Raw genomic sequence first — 18,461 nt, 5'->3', positions numbered from 1 at the left:
GGAAGAGTCACTAATAATAACCAAGGTTTAAAATAGCGCGCTATTTCTCCGTTAATACCACGCAATAGCATATTTGGAGGGTTTACGTTAAATTTTAGTAATTTTACTCGCTATGGCGCTATTTGTGAAATAACATGATATATCGTGCTAAAACTTCATAGCGTTAGCGCGCTATTTTTTCAGGCAAAGTTACTTTCACTTTTTCGTGATGATGAACTGCGATATGTTGGTTCCTCTTCTAGATTAGAACTTAATATCGCTAATGCTGATGATTCTTAATAAATAATTTATACTATGTCGTCGCCTTGTGGAATACTGATGTTAGCCTTCTGAAAATTCGAGATCTATTTGTTGTATGTGGCTATGTATGTATGATTCAGTCATTTTTTGGACTAAATATCCAAACTTTTTAGCGAAATCCTTTATTTTTAGACTATATTTGATATATTTTTCAGAACGCTATTTGAAATATAGCACGCAATTAGCACGATATAGCGTCCATAGCGTTTGAAGGAGACCGACGCTATTTCATTTAGCACGCTATTTTAAACCTTGATAATAACGCGTAATTACCGTGCAGGCAGGCAGCGAGGCGACAAGGTGGAAAAAGCAGTAGAAGCATCGCATCGCATCTCGTATCCGCGTCCAGCCAGCTCGTCTGCCATTTCTATTCCTCACCTTCCTCCTCCCCCAAGCCATTCCATTCCGCGGCCGGATCGATTCCATTCCGATCCCGCCTCCAGATTTCCTCCCCCAATCTCAGCTCCAGACAGCCACCGCAATCCGCTCCCCGAGGCCGAGGCCGAGGGCGTCCCCTCAACGTGCAGCGCCTCACGCACGCACTAGAGTTCGCCCCCTCCCTTATTAATTCCCCCTCCATTCCCCACTCCAAAACCTCCTCCCCCACCTTCCTCCTCCTCGCCGTCCTCGTCCCCGCCCCCGCACCGCCGCGCTGCCCGGCCGCGGCGTCCGTCGATTTGGAGGAGGGATCTCCCTCTCTACCCCACGCATTCCCTGATTTGGTCGGGCCGGCGGCGCGCGGCGAGGGTTTCGTCCTTCGATCGGACATCGGCGGCGAGCGAAATGTGGGTGGCGGAGCGGATGCTGGGGGAGCGCCGGATGCGGGAGATCAACCGCTTCGCGCGGAACGCCAGGCTCACCGTGGTCTGCCTCTTCCTCACCGTGCTGGTCCTCCGCGGCACCGTCGGCGCCGGCCGCTTCGGCACGCCGCAGCAGGACCTCACCGAGCTCCGCCTCCGCTTCATCTCCCAACCCCACCCCCAGCAGCAGCGCGCCCTCGCCGAGCACCACGACGCCCTCTCCAAGTCCACCTCCTTCTCCGCCTCCTCCACCACCACCCCCAAAGACGACGAGCCGGAGCCGCAGCCGCGGTCGCTGCGGGACCCGCCGTACACCCTCGGCCCCAAAATCTCCGACTGGGACGAGCAACGCGCCGCCTGGAACGCGCGGCACCCGGAGACCCCGCCCTTCCTCAACGACATCAAACCCCGCGTCATGCTCGTGACGGGGTCCTCCCCGAAGCCCTGCGAGAATCCCGTCGGGGACCACTACCTGCTCAAGTCGATCAAGAACAAGATGGACTACTGCCGGATCCACGACATCGAGGTCTTCTACAACATGGCCCTGCTCGACGCCGAACTAGCAGGCTTCTGGGCGAAGCTGCCCCTGCTGCGCGCGCTCCTGCTCGCGCACCCGGAGGTGGAGTTCTTCTGGTGGATGGACTCGGACGCCATGTTCACCGACATGGCCTTCGAGCTCCCCTGGGAGCGCTACGGGCCCTACAACTTCGTGCTCCACGGCTGGGACGAGATGGTCTACGACGACCGCAACTGGATCGGACTCAACACCGGCAGCTTCCTCATCCGCAACTGCCAGTGGTCGCTCGACTACCTCGACACCTGGGCGCCCATGGGGCCCAAGGGCCCCGTCCGCACCGAGGCCGGCAGGGTGCTCACCAAGCACCTCAAGGACCGACCCGTGTTCGAGGCCGATGACCAGTCCGCCATGGTCTACATCCTCGCCACGCAGCGCGAGAAGTGGGGCGACAAGGTCTACCTCGAGAACGGCTACTACCTCCACGGCTACTGGGGCATCCTCGTCGACAGGTACGAGGAGATGCTCGAGAACTACCAGCCAGGGCTCGGCGACCACCGATGGCCCCTCGTCACCCACTTTGTCGGATGCAAGCCCTGCTCCAAGTTCGGCGATTACCCCGTCGAGCGCTGCCTCAAGCAGATGGACCGCGCGTTCAACTTCGGGGACAACCAGGTCCTGCACATGTATGGGTTCGAGCACAAGTCTCTTGCCAGCAGGAGGGTCAAGAGGATCAGGAATGAGACCAGCAACCCGCTTGAGACCAAGGATGATTACGGCTTGCTGCACCCCGCGTTCAAGGCTGTCAAGACCACTCCTTCGTGATCATAGTTATTTTTTACTACATTCCACTTTCATTTTGTTCGTTCGTTCTAGGTCCTCTTGGATCCTATAATTGCTCTTCTTTTTGTAGACTCGCTAAAGGAGTTTGGATCGGTATCTATGTTGTACTGTCAGGTTTTAGAGAATCAAATTATGTTATCAGTGGCGTAAGCAATGTCTTACACTTCTAGAAATTCAGCTAGCATGAAGGGAACTGGGTTAATTTTTCTCTCTTTTATCTACTGATGAATAGTTAGGATTTTTGTTTGTGGCAAGTGTACAATTAAGTGCCCTGAAAGGCATCTGTCATATGCTTATTGGCCTCTTCTTCACTAGGATATGGTTATCCCTCTGAGCCAATTATGTTGCTTTCTTCTATGCATTGCTATTGGTGGTAGTTGAGTAGGATGATATCTTGTTTTGTCATATATGAGTGACTACAAACTCCCAAAAGTACACAACCTAGTTGGAAGCTACTTTTATTGGTTCATATTGGCCTGCTGTGTCCTAGCTTCATCTTTCTAAAATTAGTGTTGAATCACTTAATATAGCTGGTATGCAATACATCAATCATCATGTTTTGTGAACTTTTAAGATTTAATCAAATTGAGGATTGATGTAAACTTTTTAGTGCTGGGTGGTCTACAAATTAATTGTCATTTCTCTGTCAGATTTTAGAGAATCATATTATATCATCAATGGCATAAGCAACGTCTTACTAGAAATTCAGTTAGTGAAGGGAACTGAGTTACTCAGGTTTCCTATTTTTTTCAACTATTTATCGACTGAATAATTAAGTGGCCTAAAAGGTATTTGTCATGCGCTTATTGGCATCTTCTTCACTAGGATGGTTGTGCCTCTGAGACAATTTTTGGTTTCATCTTTGCATTGCTATTGGTGGTAGTTAGGTAGGAGGATATCTTGTTTGTCATATATGAGAGACTACAAAGTCCCAAAAGTACACAACCTAGTTGGAAGCAAAGCTACTTTCAGTTCATATTGGCCTGCTGTGTCCTTGCTTCTTGTTTCTCAATTTAGTCTTGAGTAACTTAATATGGTTGCTATGCAATACATCATTTCATCAATGTTTATGTGTTTTTGACCAACTTGAGTACTGATGTGAACTTGTCAGTTGCGGGGTGGTCTATATATTAGTTGTCATTTCTCCATTATGAAATATATGGTTTGTTCAGCTATTTGTTCTGTGCAATGCAAGTACGTAATATATGTCTTAACGCTTCTAGAAATTGTTAGTGAAGGTAACTGGACTAATTGGTCACTTCTAAATAAAAAAATTTATCGACTGAATAGTTAGGATTTTCGTTTGTCACAAGTGTACAAATTAAGTGCCCTAAAAGGTATTTGTCATGTGCTTAACTGCTTATTGACATCTTGTTTAGTAGGATATTGTTCTTCCTCTGAACCTTTTTTTTTTTTTTTGCTTTCTTCTTTCCATTACTATTGGTTGTAGTTGAGTAGTAGGATATCTTGTTTTGTCATATATGAGGACTGATTTCTCACAAATGCACCTACTGCCTACTGGAAATTTACTTCAGTTTATATTGGCTGGCTGTGATAGCTTCATCTTTCTGAATGTAGCGTTGAATCACTTAATATGGCTGGTATGCAATACACCAATCATCATGTTTTGTAAACTTTTAAGCTTTAATCAAATTGAGGATTGGGAAGGTACTTTCAGTTTATATTGGCTGGCTGTGGTAGCTTCATCTTTCTGAATGTACTGTTGAATCACTTAATATGGCTGGTATGCAATACATCAATCATCATGTTTTGTAAACTTTTAAGATTTAATCAAATTGAGGATTGATGTAAACTTGTTAGTGCTGGGTGGTCAACATATTAGCTGTCATTTCTCTGTCATGTTACATTGTGTGTTCAGCCATATCTTGTATTGGCAATACTCTGTAATGCCGTGTTATGTAATGCTTTGTATCTTCTACATTTTTCGATTTCATCTATCTGCAAATTTACTCCAGCGGATTGCATAAGCTTATTCATCTATACTCTGTAATGTATCAGCTTGACTATTACAAAGCTCATTGTTATTTCATTTATTGACTGAAATAGCTAGGATTTTCGTTTGTGACAATTGTACAACTAAGTTCCCTAAAAGGTACTCCCTCCTTTCCCGTAATATAAGATGCTATTACAACCAACATATAGTAGCTGTAATAACATCTTATATTATGGGATGGAGGGAGTATTTGTCATGTGCTTATTGGCGTCTTCTTCAGTAGGATATGGTTGTCCATCTGAGCCAATTATTTTGGTTTCTTCTTTGCATTTCTGTTGGTGGTAGTAGAGTAGGAGGATATCTTGTTTTTGTCATATATTAGTGACTGCAAATTCCCAAAAATATACAACCTAGTTGGAACTACTTCCAGTTGTCCTAGCTTCATCTTTCTCAGTTTACTGTTGAATCACTTAATATGGCTGGTAGGTATATGCAACACATCAGTTCATCCACTTCTGTACTTTTGACAAAATTAAGAATTAATATGAACTAAGTTAGTGCCCGGTTGTGTATGTAATAGTCATCATTCTCTGTCATGAAACCCTTTTATGTAAAGCTTCATGTTGCATTTTTCAGTGTCTTGTCTATCTGCAAATTTACACAATCTAGTCGGTTATTTCTATTTCCATGGAAAGCAGCAATTGCCCACATCTGTGTTGTGGCTTTTGTCACATGAAGGCCTTTATCTATATTGCTGGTGTGGCAACTTTACCATCACAGAGCTGATTTCTGCGTGATACAAATGACTGTCTGTACTTCAGTGCAGCTGGGAAATACCGAAAGACTAAGTCTGACTCTTTCATAGATCGGTTATCTGCCTCTAGTAGTGATTTGTTCTGCACAGTTGAAGGACTCGCCACCTTCTGGTATTTTCTGTGTGAACACCTGTGCTGCCAGTCTGCCATGGATCTGGGACAGTGGTTTTTCAGTATCCAATGTCATCACATGGTCAGTACATGTTAATTTCCAGTTAACTTAAATATTAGCAGAGTCAACGATTTGCTTCTCTCAACGCTGGAGTAATTACTGCTCATGCCCCAATGAGTTTTCTTCTCTATACACTACTAGGTAAGTCAACTAAGGTACATACTGGAGCAATTTCCGTGGTACTGCAGTATTATAACGGCAGTTCACGTGCCAAGGTGACAAAACTGGTTTGATTTGAGAAATGTAGTCTGTTAGACACACAAGCGTGACAATAACAATGCACAGCGGTGTACTTTGACTCTATGAGCATATGTGAGACACAAGTAGGATATGTTGATTCAAACTCCACAGCGATTCAACAAGCAAATCTCTGTGTATTAAATGTTTATGAATGGAGTAACACCTAGAGTAGCAAATACAACACCCTGCATTGTTCAAACCAAATCCTAACACTTGCCAGTAGCCCAGGGGCAAATCTCATGTTCTTAGTGCTACTGGGTTTCTTATTGATATGGGCTCCCCAGCGAGAGAGGGCATCGGCTGAATCAACACTCATTTGTATAGCTGCTTCAGTCTTCTCGCGGCTTCAATAATGTTTTCTCTGTGGCCAAACGCGCTGACCCTCACGAAGCCCTCACCGCCAGGCCCAAATCCACTGCCCGGAGTAGTAACCACATTTGCCTTCTCAAGGATCTCGGCGAAGACATCCCAAGAATTACGGCCAGGGAAGTGCACCCACACGTAGGGAGCATTCTTGGCACCATAGACGTTGAATCCGAGCTCCGTAAATGTGTCAACAATGATCTTGGTATTCTCCTTGTAGAACCCGACAACATCTTGCATAGCCTGCATGGGAATAGGGATGAGAAAAAACAGTGTGGAAGAGCCATAAAAAGATTTGAAGCACTGAAACTCTACCTTTAGACCCTCTGGAGAGAGACAGCCCAAACCACCAGCTTGAGAGAGGGTTGATGCGCCATTGAAGGAAGTGCAGACTATGCGGTTGAAGTCTTTAGCAACTGGATGTCCATCAGAGAAAAGGAGCTCCTTAGGGACCACGGTCCAACCCAGACGGACACCAGTGAATCCAGCATATTTAGAGAAAGATGCTGTCTCAAGGGCAACCTACACATGAACATACCATTATGGCATAAGTCTAGTTTGAAGTATTCGGTGGAGATGATTCTTAACTTAAGAACCTACTAGGACGAAACATATGATGGAAAAAAAAAATCAAACATAGAGCATACCTCCTTTGCTCCAGGAATTTCAAAAATGGACTTTGGGCTGTCATCTGATATATACATGGCATAAGCAGAATCATAGACTATTATGGACCCATTGTCCTTCGCAAATTTCACTAGCTGTGTTAGCTGCTCCCTAGATGCAGCAGCACCAGTAGGATTGTTGGGTGAACAAAAGAATATTATATCTGTCCGTGCGACATTTGAGAGATCAGGGAAAAATCCATTTTCAGGACTGCATTTCATGTATTGAATATTTCCATACTTCTGAACATCCTGCTGATATAAGTCAGTTTGCCCCATGATAACACTTGAATCAACATATGCCTATAAAAAAAAGAGAGATAATATTAATTTCACAACAGAAAGCACAAGTAATAGTTTAACTTAATAACAGGATGATAACAACGATAGAAAGTATCATATCGCCACAGACATCATTTAGGTTCAGGAAACACAAATATTTTAAGGGACAACAACTGAAGGATAAAACAAAATTGCAGAAGATCATTACAGGATAGGATGGGTCTTGGACTGCAACTGTCACATTAGATCCAAAAAGAACCTGAAATTTGAGTCGGAAAAATTATCAATGACAATGTAAAGTGAACAGTAAACTTAATGGAGGAAGAAGAGGGTCTGTTCTGAACCTGTAGACGAGAAATGTCACATTTTGCACCATCAGAAACAAATATATCTGTTTCGTCAATACCAAGATCAGCATAGTAGGTCGCAGCAATTGCTGCCCTTAGTTTCTGTACAGAAAAATAATGCACTATTTTACGATGATGAAATAACAGTATAGGAGGGAGTATGTCAAGGAATAACCCAAACATGTAACTGAACAGGACAAGCATTAAATTCAATGTAGCCAAAATCAAGAGCCACAAAAGTACTTGGATGTGCTAGTAAAATCAACTTATCAAGTGATTGTGATATCTGACTCTTGAAGAGAAAACCTAAAGCATAAAGTTGACAATTCAAAAACACAACTCACTGAACCAACGAGTCGGATGCAATTACATGTTAGTATACCTACATGGATTAACAGAGCACATGTCCTACTTGAATGATGTCTACTGATGGATGAGAGAAGTAATGCTACACACTCCATTCGCAAATAGATGAAAGTTTAGATATGGCGACATGGGCACGGCCTCCAACATATATTGTTGATCATTAGTTCTCATACAAATATGTTTGTAAGAAATTATAAATTCAAGATACTACAGAAATATATTCCTGACCAATCTAATGACATTTGAATTACCTAACCAACCTAAATAATTAAACATAGATTACAAACTTAAGTTAGAGAAGTTTGACTGTATGCTTTTTATGGTTCATCTATTTTACAAATGAAGTTAGTAGTAAAGTGAGAAGCTATAGTACCTTTTCACCTTGTTCAGCTCCATAACCACTGTAGCCCTCTACTGTAGATAAAGCATGTGCTCTCTGCATGTATACATAGAGCATCAAAGAACAATACTGTACTACAAAAGATACATTATGCAACAAAATAAGATATGAATTTTTATTAGTTCACTCCTGGATCGAACATGTGAGTGGCCATGCTTTGAAAGAAAGATGTTAAATACTAGAACAAGTGTCATGCAGAACATCTAGCAACATGTTTTGACAGAACGAACTTTTGCCATCCTCTTGTGATAACCAAAGTTTAAAGCAACACAACAAGTGATTTAAGAAACGATGAGGTACCTCTGCCATGGCATTTGTTATGACCTCAGGAATGGGCTCCGTCGTGTCACCGATCCCCAAGCTTATGATTTTAGCATCAGGATTCTTGAGCAGATGAGCAGCTCTCCTCCTGGCAATCTGAACGGCAGTTGAGAGACTACCACTATCAAACCCAAATCTCCGCAACACAATAGCATCAGCAAGAAGAAAGTTAAAAGATGAACAGTACCTCGGGAAACAAGTAGCCTGCCTGGAGCTTGGCTATGTTCGCATTCCGCGAAACCTTGGTCGTGTAAGCTTCAGCACGAAAGCAGAATCTTTCAGTAAACTGATAGTATTGAGTATGGCAGCAGGTTGAAATATTAGAAGCGAGGTGTTTGAGAGAGAGGATGGTACCTGTATCGGCGGCCGGAGGGCTGCTGACGCAGCGTACGTTGACGGGCAGCCTCCTCGTCGGCCGGAGGTGGCTCGACTTCGACGCCCTTGAAGCATGTGTCACTAGTTAGAGGAACTCGTCGCGCGTCGGAACGGTGCGGAGCGGGGGAGAAGTGGGATACCTGAGGGAGAAGGACGGCGACGAGAGGAAGGACGAGGGGGTTGCCGTGGTGGCGGGCGAGGCGGTTGTTCCCATGGTCGACGGCGGCAGGAGTGGCGGCGGCGGCGTGGCTTGACAGCGGGAGAGGGAGAGTCCGTACCTACTAGCTTAGCCCTCCCGAGTCCGACGAGGCAGTAAGGAGAGCACTGAGACAGGCCGGGCCGGGTCGAATGAGCCCACCGGACTCACCTGCAGGCCACCGCTACTCGATTGGCCGGCCCGTCACAATATTCCGTGATTTTGCTATTTTTTGTTTTAACAATATGGCGCGGCGGCGGGAACGAGCGATGAGCAGTGACAGCGAGCGGCGGGGTGAGCGGGGGCGACGGGAATGAGCGGTGGCCGGTGGTTGAGGGGCGGCGCACTAGGGTGAATGGGGAGAACAGAGGGCAGGAAGATCATTGGCGTAGGCCATCCAGCATCCACTGGTGTTCGATCAGATCATTCTTGAGCTGATGATGAATCTGCTCATTCTCAATCTGGCGACGCGTTTCAAGGAAAGCTACGAGCCGATCGGGGTTCCTCTTGGGTTGCACTCGAGTGCCAACATTATCAAAGAAATATGGCAAGTTAAACCCTCTTTCATCCTCGAGGATTATGTTGTGAATCCCAAAAATGAGCCCTAATATGTTTGAAAATGACATCATTTCTGGTCATCCAAGTAACCCATGCTCCAAGGATAATAGCTTCCATGAAAAGGGGTTTATTAAATTGTCCTTTAATACGAGAAATGCGGTCAAAATAAGTATATGAACCTTGCCTAAGTCAAGATGGACAAAGATACTTCCCGCAAACCTGAGAAAAGGGGCATTGAAAGAACATACGTGTTTTACTCTCACGTGTATGCTCATTGCATAGACCACAACTATAATCCTCAATGGAAAAATTGTTTTCTCATCACTAAGTCTCTGGTATTTAGTCTGTCCGGAAGGAGTAACCAAAATAAGTCTATGTCCTGCATTTTCTTATGGTTGATTCATGTGTTAATCTTAGTTTTTCCTTAATTGTAATACTGGATTCTTTATGAACTTTTATTTTAGTTAAATAAAGCAAAACCATGTGCATCTATTGATGCAGAAGCTGGGGCTATGCTCTCTTATCTTTAAAAAAAAAAGCGCTTATGTTGGCAACAAGACTTCAATAAGGGAAAGCAGCATATGCTTTGGATACTGAATAGTCTGAACCCCAATTATAAGACCAAATATCTTTACTATCTCCAGTTGGAACATTTAAGATCGAATTACTGAAACTGTGGAACTCAACATAAGCCGCTTCCGGTAGTAGAAGGTGACAGAGATCTGAAATGTCTTCGTCAATTAGCAAGAGCTGAAGAAACTGAAGTATTCAAAGAATTTGCAAACAAGGCCGAATAAGGAGAAAAGTAGCTAGTGGTTTCCTAAGTTGCCAATGTAGAAAGAATCTGAAACCCATGCGCTACATTAATGTTAATTGTAAGATCCCAATACCTCACAGTCCTATAAGACGCTACAAACACTGGAATCGAGTTGCATGCTTCGCTCCTTGTTAGTCAGGACATACATGATACATTCATGTATGTACTCATAGCTTCATGCATCAACTGCCTCTTAACTCATAGCTCTTGTTTTTAGATAAAGTAGCAATCGTCCCAGCCTCTGCATCAATTGATGCACACGGCCTTTTTATTAAAAATCACTCATAGCTCTTGTGCTCTCCCTTCTCCTATTTATAGGTCAAGATGAGACCATGTCCATCTAGTCATATGTGTTCTGTTTAATTTGCACAATGCAATTATTAATTCTACCTGCACCGATTCAACAACACACCTACCGGCGGCGTAGTGTTATTCACTTTCCTCGCAATGCTTCCGTAAGTTCAGTTTACATTTTTCCATATCTTCTATTGTAGGTTCCAATTACATTTCAGAACAGACCATGTCCAACTAGTGATACTTTTTATATTTTTATTTGTAATTTATGCCATGAAATTGTTATACCAGCTAGCAGTCTGCGTGGATATGCACCTACGGATATGATGTTCCATTCAGAGCATCACCAGTCGCGTTCCCCAAACTGTCCCCTAAACGGCACCGGATTGAGCGTTTGGGGGATGTGTTTTGTTCGTGCCGCGTTTGGGGGACGTCGCGCACCCCGAACGCCGCCCCAAACTTTTTTTAAGGATTTTTGAAAACACAACCATTTATCAAATATAGCATATAAATAAATATGTTTGCGGAGATTGTTTTCAAATTAAAATACAACAAACAATAAAACAACTAAACAAATGTAATAAATAGGGCTAGATCAAGATGTCACGGCATTTGTTGATAATCATTTGATCCTCCACAAATGGTGAACGAGATCAGCTTGAAGTTGATCATGAACATTGTTGTCACGGATCTCTGCATGCATGGCGAGGAAATCAGCAAAATATGCAGGCAACTTATGATCAACCTCCGCAAGAGGGCCCTCACACTCATAGGGACCAACATGTCTCCTGGCATGATTTTGCGGTCATCCTCGATGATCATGTTGTGCATCATCACACAAGGCTGCATCACCTCCCACATTTGGTCGTGAGACCAGCTTAGAGCAGGGTACCAGACAATTGCAAATTGAGCTTAAGCACACCAAATGCCCGCTCGACATCCTTCATGCAAGCCTCCTGTCGCGCAGCAAAGTGAGAATTCTTCTGACCTGATAGAGCCGAGATTTTTTTGACAAAAGTGGCCCATTTTGAATATATACCATCGGCTAGATAATAGCCTTTGGTATATTGGTGGCCATTGATCTCATAGTTGCATGGTGGAGCATGCCCTTCCACTAGTCTGCTGAACACCGGAGACTGCTGCAACACGTTGATGTCATTGTGTGATCCCGCCATACCAAAGAAAGAATGCCAAATCCACAGGTCATAATCTGCCACAACTTCAAGTACCACACTGCAATATCCATGACGCCCTTTGTATATACCTTGCCAAGAAAATGAGCAGTTCTTTCATGACCAGTGCATGCAATCGATGCTTTCAAGCATTCCAGGGAATCCTCTGGCAGCATTTTGTGCCATGATCCTTGCAGTCTCTTCCTCAGTTAGCCCTCTCAAGTAGTATTTGCCAAATTTTCTCACCATAGCTCGGCAAAACTTGTACATGCACTCAATGTCAGTAGACTCACTCATGCGAAGGTAGTCATCCTGTGTATCGGTAGGTGCTCTGTATATATGCAAGCATCCTCATGGCGACGATGCACTTTCGACGAGTTCCCGACAACGCCTACAGCGTCGTGCTTGAGCTTGAAGTAAGGGTCGAACTCTCGAACGCCGTGGAAGATATTCATGAACAGACCCTTGCTCACCCTATATCGGCGCCAAAAATTGTCGGCATGTGTTGCGTCATCTGCGAAGTAGTCGTTGTGCAGCATGGTATGCCCCTCCATCCTCTTCCGGGGCTTCGACTTATTTCTCACCGGCCTTGATCCTCCGCGGCGTGGCCTCTTCCTCTTCTTCGCCTCGGCGTCAAGCATGTCCTGGAGGGACACGATGATCAGCAAAAGCTCCCGGAGGTCGTCGTCGAAGGCTTGCTCGTTCTCTAGCAGTAGGGCAAGCATCTCGTCGTCCCTATCCATGTCTGAAGCAAAATCAATGGTGAGAATTGTGCCACGGCAAACGAGGCAACGAATAACGGTCAATCGCGCCTACCTGGCAAGGTGTCGAGCACCTTGTGTGTGTGTGGAGGTGGGCGGATTTGACGCCGCGTTCTAGGACACGCTGGCGAAACGGCGGCGGCGGAACGACCGGCGAGAGTGCCAGCCGCGACGAAGGTGCCGACTCTCAGAAGAGATCAGCCGTCAAAATGGCCAACAAATCCAGCGACGGCGGAGGGGTGGGAGGCGCGGGAGGAAAGGAGCGATGAGAAAAAAGGCGCGAACCAACGGTTTATGGAAATAGTCGCCGACATGTGGGAGCCTGCCTCGCTTTTTGTTGTGTCCGGCGTGCCCGGAGCGTCCCCTATGGGGCGGGGACGGGCTCGGGGCGCCGAACACCGTATCGGGGCGCGCCAGACAAAAAGCGGCTTTCGGGGACGCGGCTGGAAACGTTTTTTGTCCGGCGCGCCCAAATCCCTTTGGGGGACGGTTTGGGGGACGCGACTGGAGATGCTCTCACTCCCTTCCCTTGCAGTTGAAATGACTGCACTCTATCTGAGCTGCTTCCTAGATTTTTTTTTTGCTTCTGAAAGTGCATGGAGCCCCCATATGTGGTTTTGGTAATTAATGACAATCCCTATGGACTAATGTTTGCATTGAGTTATATTTGTAGGAGTTGTTCATAGGCAATGCTTGAACCATATGTTGGCTTCAAGGTTGCAATAAGAAGAAATTGATGAAGGATATCAAGTATCAAGTATGTCTTGAAGATGAAGATGAAGTGAGCCCTCAAGTTACTTCAAGACATCAACATGATGAAGAATGAAGAAATGAAGTGCAAGTTTAATATGAGCCAACTCGAACAGATCATATGCTTGAAGCTTGCCATCCATATGGTGATCATAGATATGTGAAGATGCGCCGAAGAAGAAGCTCTCCCATAGTGGACTATGGGGGAGCATTTCGCATGACTTCATCAAGCAAGCACAATCAAGAAATGCGTTCCATCTTGTTGCGGTCAAGACCGTCATCATCAAGCTCAAGTGGAATGCGCAAGGTTAAGGTTTGCTCTTGATAGGGTTTCTTTCTCACCGGTCTCAAGGTGTAGTTGGAGACCGGTTTATAGTTTAGTTGCCGTACTATCAAGAGGGCTCTCGAGTGAGTAACTCGATCGTATCCTTCGGAGAGCTCAAACCTTTGCATCCTTGCACCATCTTTCTTGGTTGTTATTTGAATCTTATCCATGTGATTTTTTAGAGCTTGTGCTTATTCTCATGACAAGCTCTAGTTCATCGAGAATGGTTTTTGCACGGACAACTTGTTGCATTTTCAAGGTTGGAGGTTTTACCGGTATGTATTTTAGATAGGTTAAACCTTTCATCATTGTTTCTATCCTACATTGCTTTACTATGATGGTTCCCTGCATGATCTTGTAGTTCTTGTTACTAGCTTCGAAACGAGCCCAAGATCATCAAAATCGGAGTTCGGATACTCAAGTTATGATCATTCTCGTTTTGGTGATTCTGCAGTTTTCAGGGGGGCGGATATTCCGGCCCTAGTTGGGGGCGGATTATCCGGCGCCCGGATTATCCGGCCAAATATCCGGCCCCCATCCAGGGGCACGTTTTTTCTAGTCCTTAGCCGTTTTTCGGGGGCCGGAATTTTGCAAATATCCGGCCCCGAATAATCCGGCCTGAGCCTACCCAAACGGTCATATTTCAATGGGAGGGAGTATTTAAGCCCCCTTCTTCCTCCTTGGGCTATCATCTATTCCCCCATTTGCTCTCCGCCATTGTTGACCTTGAGATCTTGCCATATCCCTCTACTCCCCCTATGCTTCTTGAATCTTTTTTAGGGAAAAGGAAGAGGAGATCTAGATCTACATTTCTACCAATCAAATCCCTCTCTTTGTGAGGGGAATCCACTAGATCTAGATCTTGGAGAAATTTGGTGTTCCTCCTCTTATTTGTTCTTCCTCTCTTATTCCCCCAATAGCTTTTGTAGCTTTGTTGGAATTTGAGAGAGAAGGACTTGAGCATCTTTGTGGTGTTCTTGCCATTGCATTTGGTGCATCGGTTTGACTTCTCCGCGGTGATACGTGGAGGTGAAAGTTCGTGAGATATTCTCTTCGAGAGCTTGTTCCCGGAGCTTGTTCCTCTTGGGTCTTTGGACCCTAGACGGCTTAGTGGTCTTTGTGGTGTTCTTGGGGACTCCAATTAAATTATGGAGATTCTTCAAGGGCAAGGCCTTTGTGGCGTCTTTGTGGTGTTCTTGGGGACTCCAATTAAGTTGTGGAGATTCTTCAAGGGCAAGGCCTTTGTGGCATCTTTGTGGTGTTCGATCTTGGGGACTCCAATTCAGTTGTGGACATTCTTCAAGGGCAAGGCCTTAGTGGCAATTTATTGGGAGCCTCCAATTAAGTTGTGGAGATAGCCCCAAGCTTTGTGCGGGTTCGGTGACCTCACTAAGGTTCCATAGTGGATCGAGGATATCCCTTTTGGTGGGAATTCTCGAGGAGAATACAGTGGCCCTCGTGCATTTGGAGTGACTTGTCTTCCACACCGCTCCAACGGAGAGTAGCACTCGCAAGAGTGTGAACTTCGGGATACATCGTTGTCTCCGCGTCACTTCGGTTATTCCTATACCCGAGCTCTTTACTTATGCACTTTACTTTGTGATAGCCATCGTGCTTGAATTTATATATCTTGCTATCACCTAGTTTCTTATATTGCTTAGAATAAGTTGTTGGTGCACATAGGTGAACCATAGTATATAGGCTTTGGGCTTGACAAAGTAAACGCTAGTTTTATTCCGCATTTGTTAAGCCCATCTCGTAAACGTTTTAAACCGCCTAGTCACCCCCCTCTAGGCGACATCCGTGTCCTTTCAATTGGTATCAGAGCAAGGTCTCTCATTCTTAGGCTTCACCGCCTTGAGAGTAAAGATGTCGGTTAGGGGATTAGCGCACAATGAATTGTTTATATTTGATGGCACAAATTATGATGTTTGGAAAATTTTCATGCTTACTCATTTTCGGGACTGATACGTCTCCGACGTATCGATAATTTCTTATGTTCCATGCCACATTATTGATGTTATCTACATGTTTTATGCACACTTTATGTCATATTCGTGCATTTTCTGGAACTAACCTATTAACAAGATGCCGAAGTGCCGATTCGTTGTTTTCTGCTGTTTTTGGTTTCGAAATCCTAGTAACGAAATATTCTCGGAATTGGACGAAATCAACGCCCGGGTTCCTATTTTGCCCGGAAGCATCCAGAACACACGAGAACCGCCAGAGAGGGGGCACAGGGCCACCAAACCCTAGGCCGGCGCGGCCAAGGGGGGGCCCGCGCCCCCTATAGTGTGGCCACCCTGTCAGCCCTCCTGCGCCGCCTCTTCGCCTATTTAAAGCCTCCGTCGTGAAAACCCTGATACGGAGGACGAAACCCACAGAAACCTTCCAGAGCCGCCGCCATCGCGAAGCCAAGATCTGGGGGACAGGAGTCTCTGTTCCGGCACGCCGCCGGAACGGGGAAGTGCCCCCGGAAGGCTTCTCCATCGACACCGCTGCCATCTCCACCGCCATCTTCATCACCACTGTTGCTCCCATGAGGAGGGAGTAGTTCTCCGTCGAGGCTCGGGGCTGTACCGGTAGCTATGTGGTTCATCTTTCTCATATGTGCTTCAATACAATAATCTCATGAGCTGCCTTACATGATTGAGATTCATATGATGATGCTTGTAATCTAGATGTCATTATGCTAGTCAAGTGAATTTTACTCATGTGATCTCCGGAGACTCCTTGTCCCACGTGTGTAAAGGTGACAGTGTGTGCACCGTGTGGGTCTCTTAGGCTATATTTCACAAAATACTTATTCACTGTTATGAATGGCATAGTGAAGTGCTTATTTATATCTCTTTATGATTGCAATGTATTTTGTATCACAATTTATCTATGTGCTACTCTAGTGATGTTATTAAAGTAGTTTTATTCCTCCTGCACGGTGTAATGGTGACAATGTGTGCATCTGTGTTAGTACTTGGTTTATGCTATGATCATGATCTCTTGTAGATTATGAAGTTAACTATTGCTATGATAGTATTGATGTGTATTATTCCTCCTACATAGCATGAAGGTGACAGTGTGCATGCTATGCTAGTACTTGGTTTAGTCGAATTGATCTTTCATGCACTCTAAGGTTATTTAAATATGAACATTGAATTGTGGAGCTTGTTAACTCCGGCATTGAGGGTTCGTGTAATCCTACGCAATGTGTTCATCATCCAACAAGAGTGTAGAGTATGCATTTATCTATTCTGTTATGTGATCAAAGTTGAGAGTGTCCACTAGTGAAAGTCTAATCCCTAGGCCTTGTTCCTAAATATCGCTATCGCTGCTTGTTTACTCGTTTTATTGCGTTACTACTGCTGCAATACTACCACCATCAACTACACGCCAGACAAGCTATTTTCTCGGCACCGTTGCTACTGCTCATATATATTCATACCACCTGTATTTCACTATCTCTTCGCCGAACTAGTACACCTATTAGGTGTGTTGGGGACACAAGAGACTTCTTGCTTTGTGGTTGCGGGGTTGCATGAGAGGGATATCTTTGACCTCTTCCTCCCTGAGTTCGATAAACCTTGGGTGATCCACTTAAGGGAAAACTTGCTGCTCGTTCTACAAACCTCTGCTCTTGGAGGCCCAACACCGTCTACGAGAAAAGAAGGGGCGTAGACATCAAGCTATTTTCCGGCGCCGTTGCCGGGAGGAAAGGTAAAAGGTACTCACACTCGGATCTCGGCTACTAAGCTATTTTCGCCGTTGTAAGTACTCGAAGCTATTTCCTTTAGATCCTGCAATTGCATCTTTTTGTTTCTTGTTTACACTAGTTTGGCATAATGGACAAGAATGAGCTTCTATTTCTATTTCCTGATTTAAAACATGGATTGTTTGATGCGAAAATTAAAAAAACCCATGGAATCTTATTTGCATGCTGGTAGTAATATTAGTATGAACGCTTTGAACACCATTGTTGATAATAATATAGAAAGTTCTAAGCTTGGGGAAGCTGGTTTTCATGATCTTTTTAGTCCCCCAAGCATTGAGGAGAAAATTTTGTTTGATGATACTTTGCCTCCTATTTATGATAATGATATTGGTCTTTTGGTACCACCTGTTATGGAGGATAAATTTTATTATGATTACAATATGCCTCCTATATTTGATGATGAGAATAATAATGATAGCTACTTTGTTGAATTTGCTCCCACTACAACTAAAAAAATTGACTATGCTCATGTGGAGAGTAATAATTTTATGTATGAGACTCATGATAAGAATGCTTTATGTGATAGTTATATTGTTGAGTTTGCTCATGTTGCTACTGACACTACAAGAAAAGTTGCCATGGCCGACGAATTTGAAGTCGCGCCGTGGTTGCTGGTGTACCATGGCCGACGATTTTGGGTCCCTCCGTGGTGCATGTCAAAACTTTTTTTTTCTCATTTTTGAGGCCACCTAGCCCGACGAAAGCGGCCAAAACGTCGCGTATGGTGGCCCGGGACGTGGTGCATCTCGAAATCTCGCGTTCGCCGGCCGAGTCAACGCAAATCCGCACCGCCGAGGGATGTAGGGCCCATATGGCAGCCTCTCTGGCATTGTTTTTTTTCTCGATCGCGCCATCTCGTTCAACGTTCTCCGATCGAGCCGTTTACGATGCAGGATCATGGGTCCCGCATGTCATCCTCTATGAACCAAAATTCTTTCTATTCTTGGATTTTTTTGACCCCCGATTTCCGGCTACTTCCTTTTTCTTTTGATCCCTTGCCGCCTTGGAAACGTTGAGACCGCTGTCGCTAAATGGGACCCGCATGTCATCCTCTATGTGCAATCA

At 44.8% G+C, this 18,461-nt stretch overlaps 2 protein-coding genes across 2 annotated transcripts; one reads left to right on the top strand and one right to left on the bottom strand.

Annotated features, from left to right (window-relative positions):
* Positions 1 to 1,083: 1,083 nt before the first annotated feature.
* On the top strand, positions 1,084 to 2,703 carry LOC124698035 (probable xyloglucan 6-xylosyltransferase 1). Its single transcript, XM_047230564.1, has one exon. The coding sequence runs from the start codon at positions 1,084 to 1,086 to the stop codon at positions 2,437 to 2,439; it is 1,356 nt and encodes a 451-aa protein (XP_047086520.1). The 3' UTR covers positions 2,440 to 2,703.
* A 3,008-nt stretch (positions 2,704 to 5,711) lies between these two features.
* LOC124702193 (probable LL-diaminopimelate aminotransferase, chloroplastic) lies at positions 5,712 to 8,995 on the bottom strand. Its single transcript, XM_047234308.1, has 10 exons — positions 8,898 to 8,995; positions 8,737 to 8,822; positions 8,570 to 8,637; positions 8,362 to 8,478; positions 8,035 to 8,097; positions 7,293 to 7,397; positions 7,157 to 7,207; positions 6,649 to 6,969; positions 6,317 to 6,523; positions 5,712 to 6,244 (listed from the first exon to the last, which is right to left on the bottom strand). Exons 1-10 carry the CDS (start codon positions 8,969 to 8,971, stop codon positions 5,951 to 5,953), a joined length of 1,386 nt encoding a protein of 461 aa, XP_047090264.1. The 5' UTR covers positions 8,972 to 8,995; the 3' UTR covers positions 5,712 to 5,950.
* Between the last annotated feature and the right edge of the window lie 9,466 nt (positions 8,996 to 18,461).

Source organism: Lolium rigidum, chromosome 3, assembly GCF_022539505.1.
Source record: "Lolium rigidum isolate FL_2022 chromosome 3, APGP_CSIRO_Lrig_0.1, whole genome shotgun sequence".
Lineage (NCBI taxonomy): Eukaryota > Viridiplantae > Streptophyta > Magnoliopsida > Poales > Poaceae > Lolium > Lolium rigidum.
Note: the sequence above shows the minus strand (reverse complement) of the source record. Positions and strands in the feature narration are given on the sequence as shown.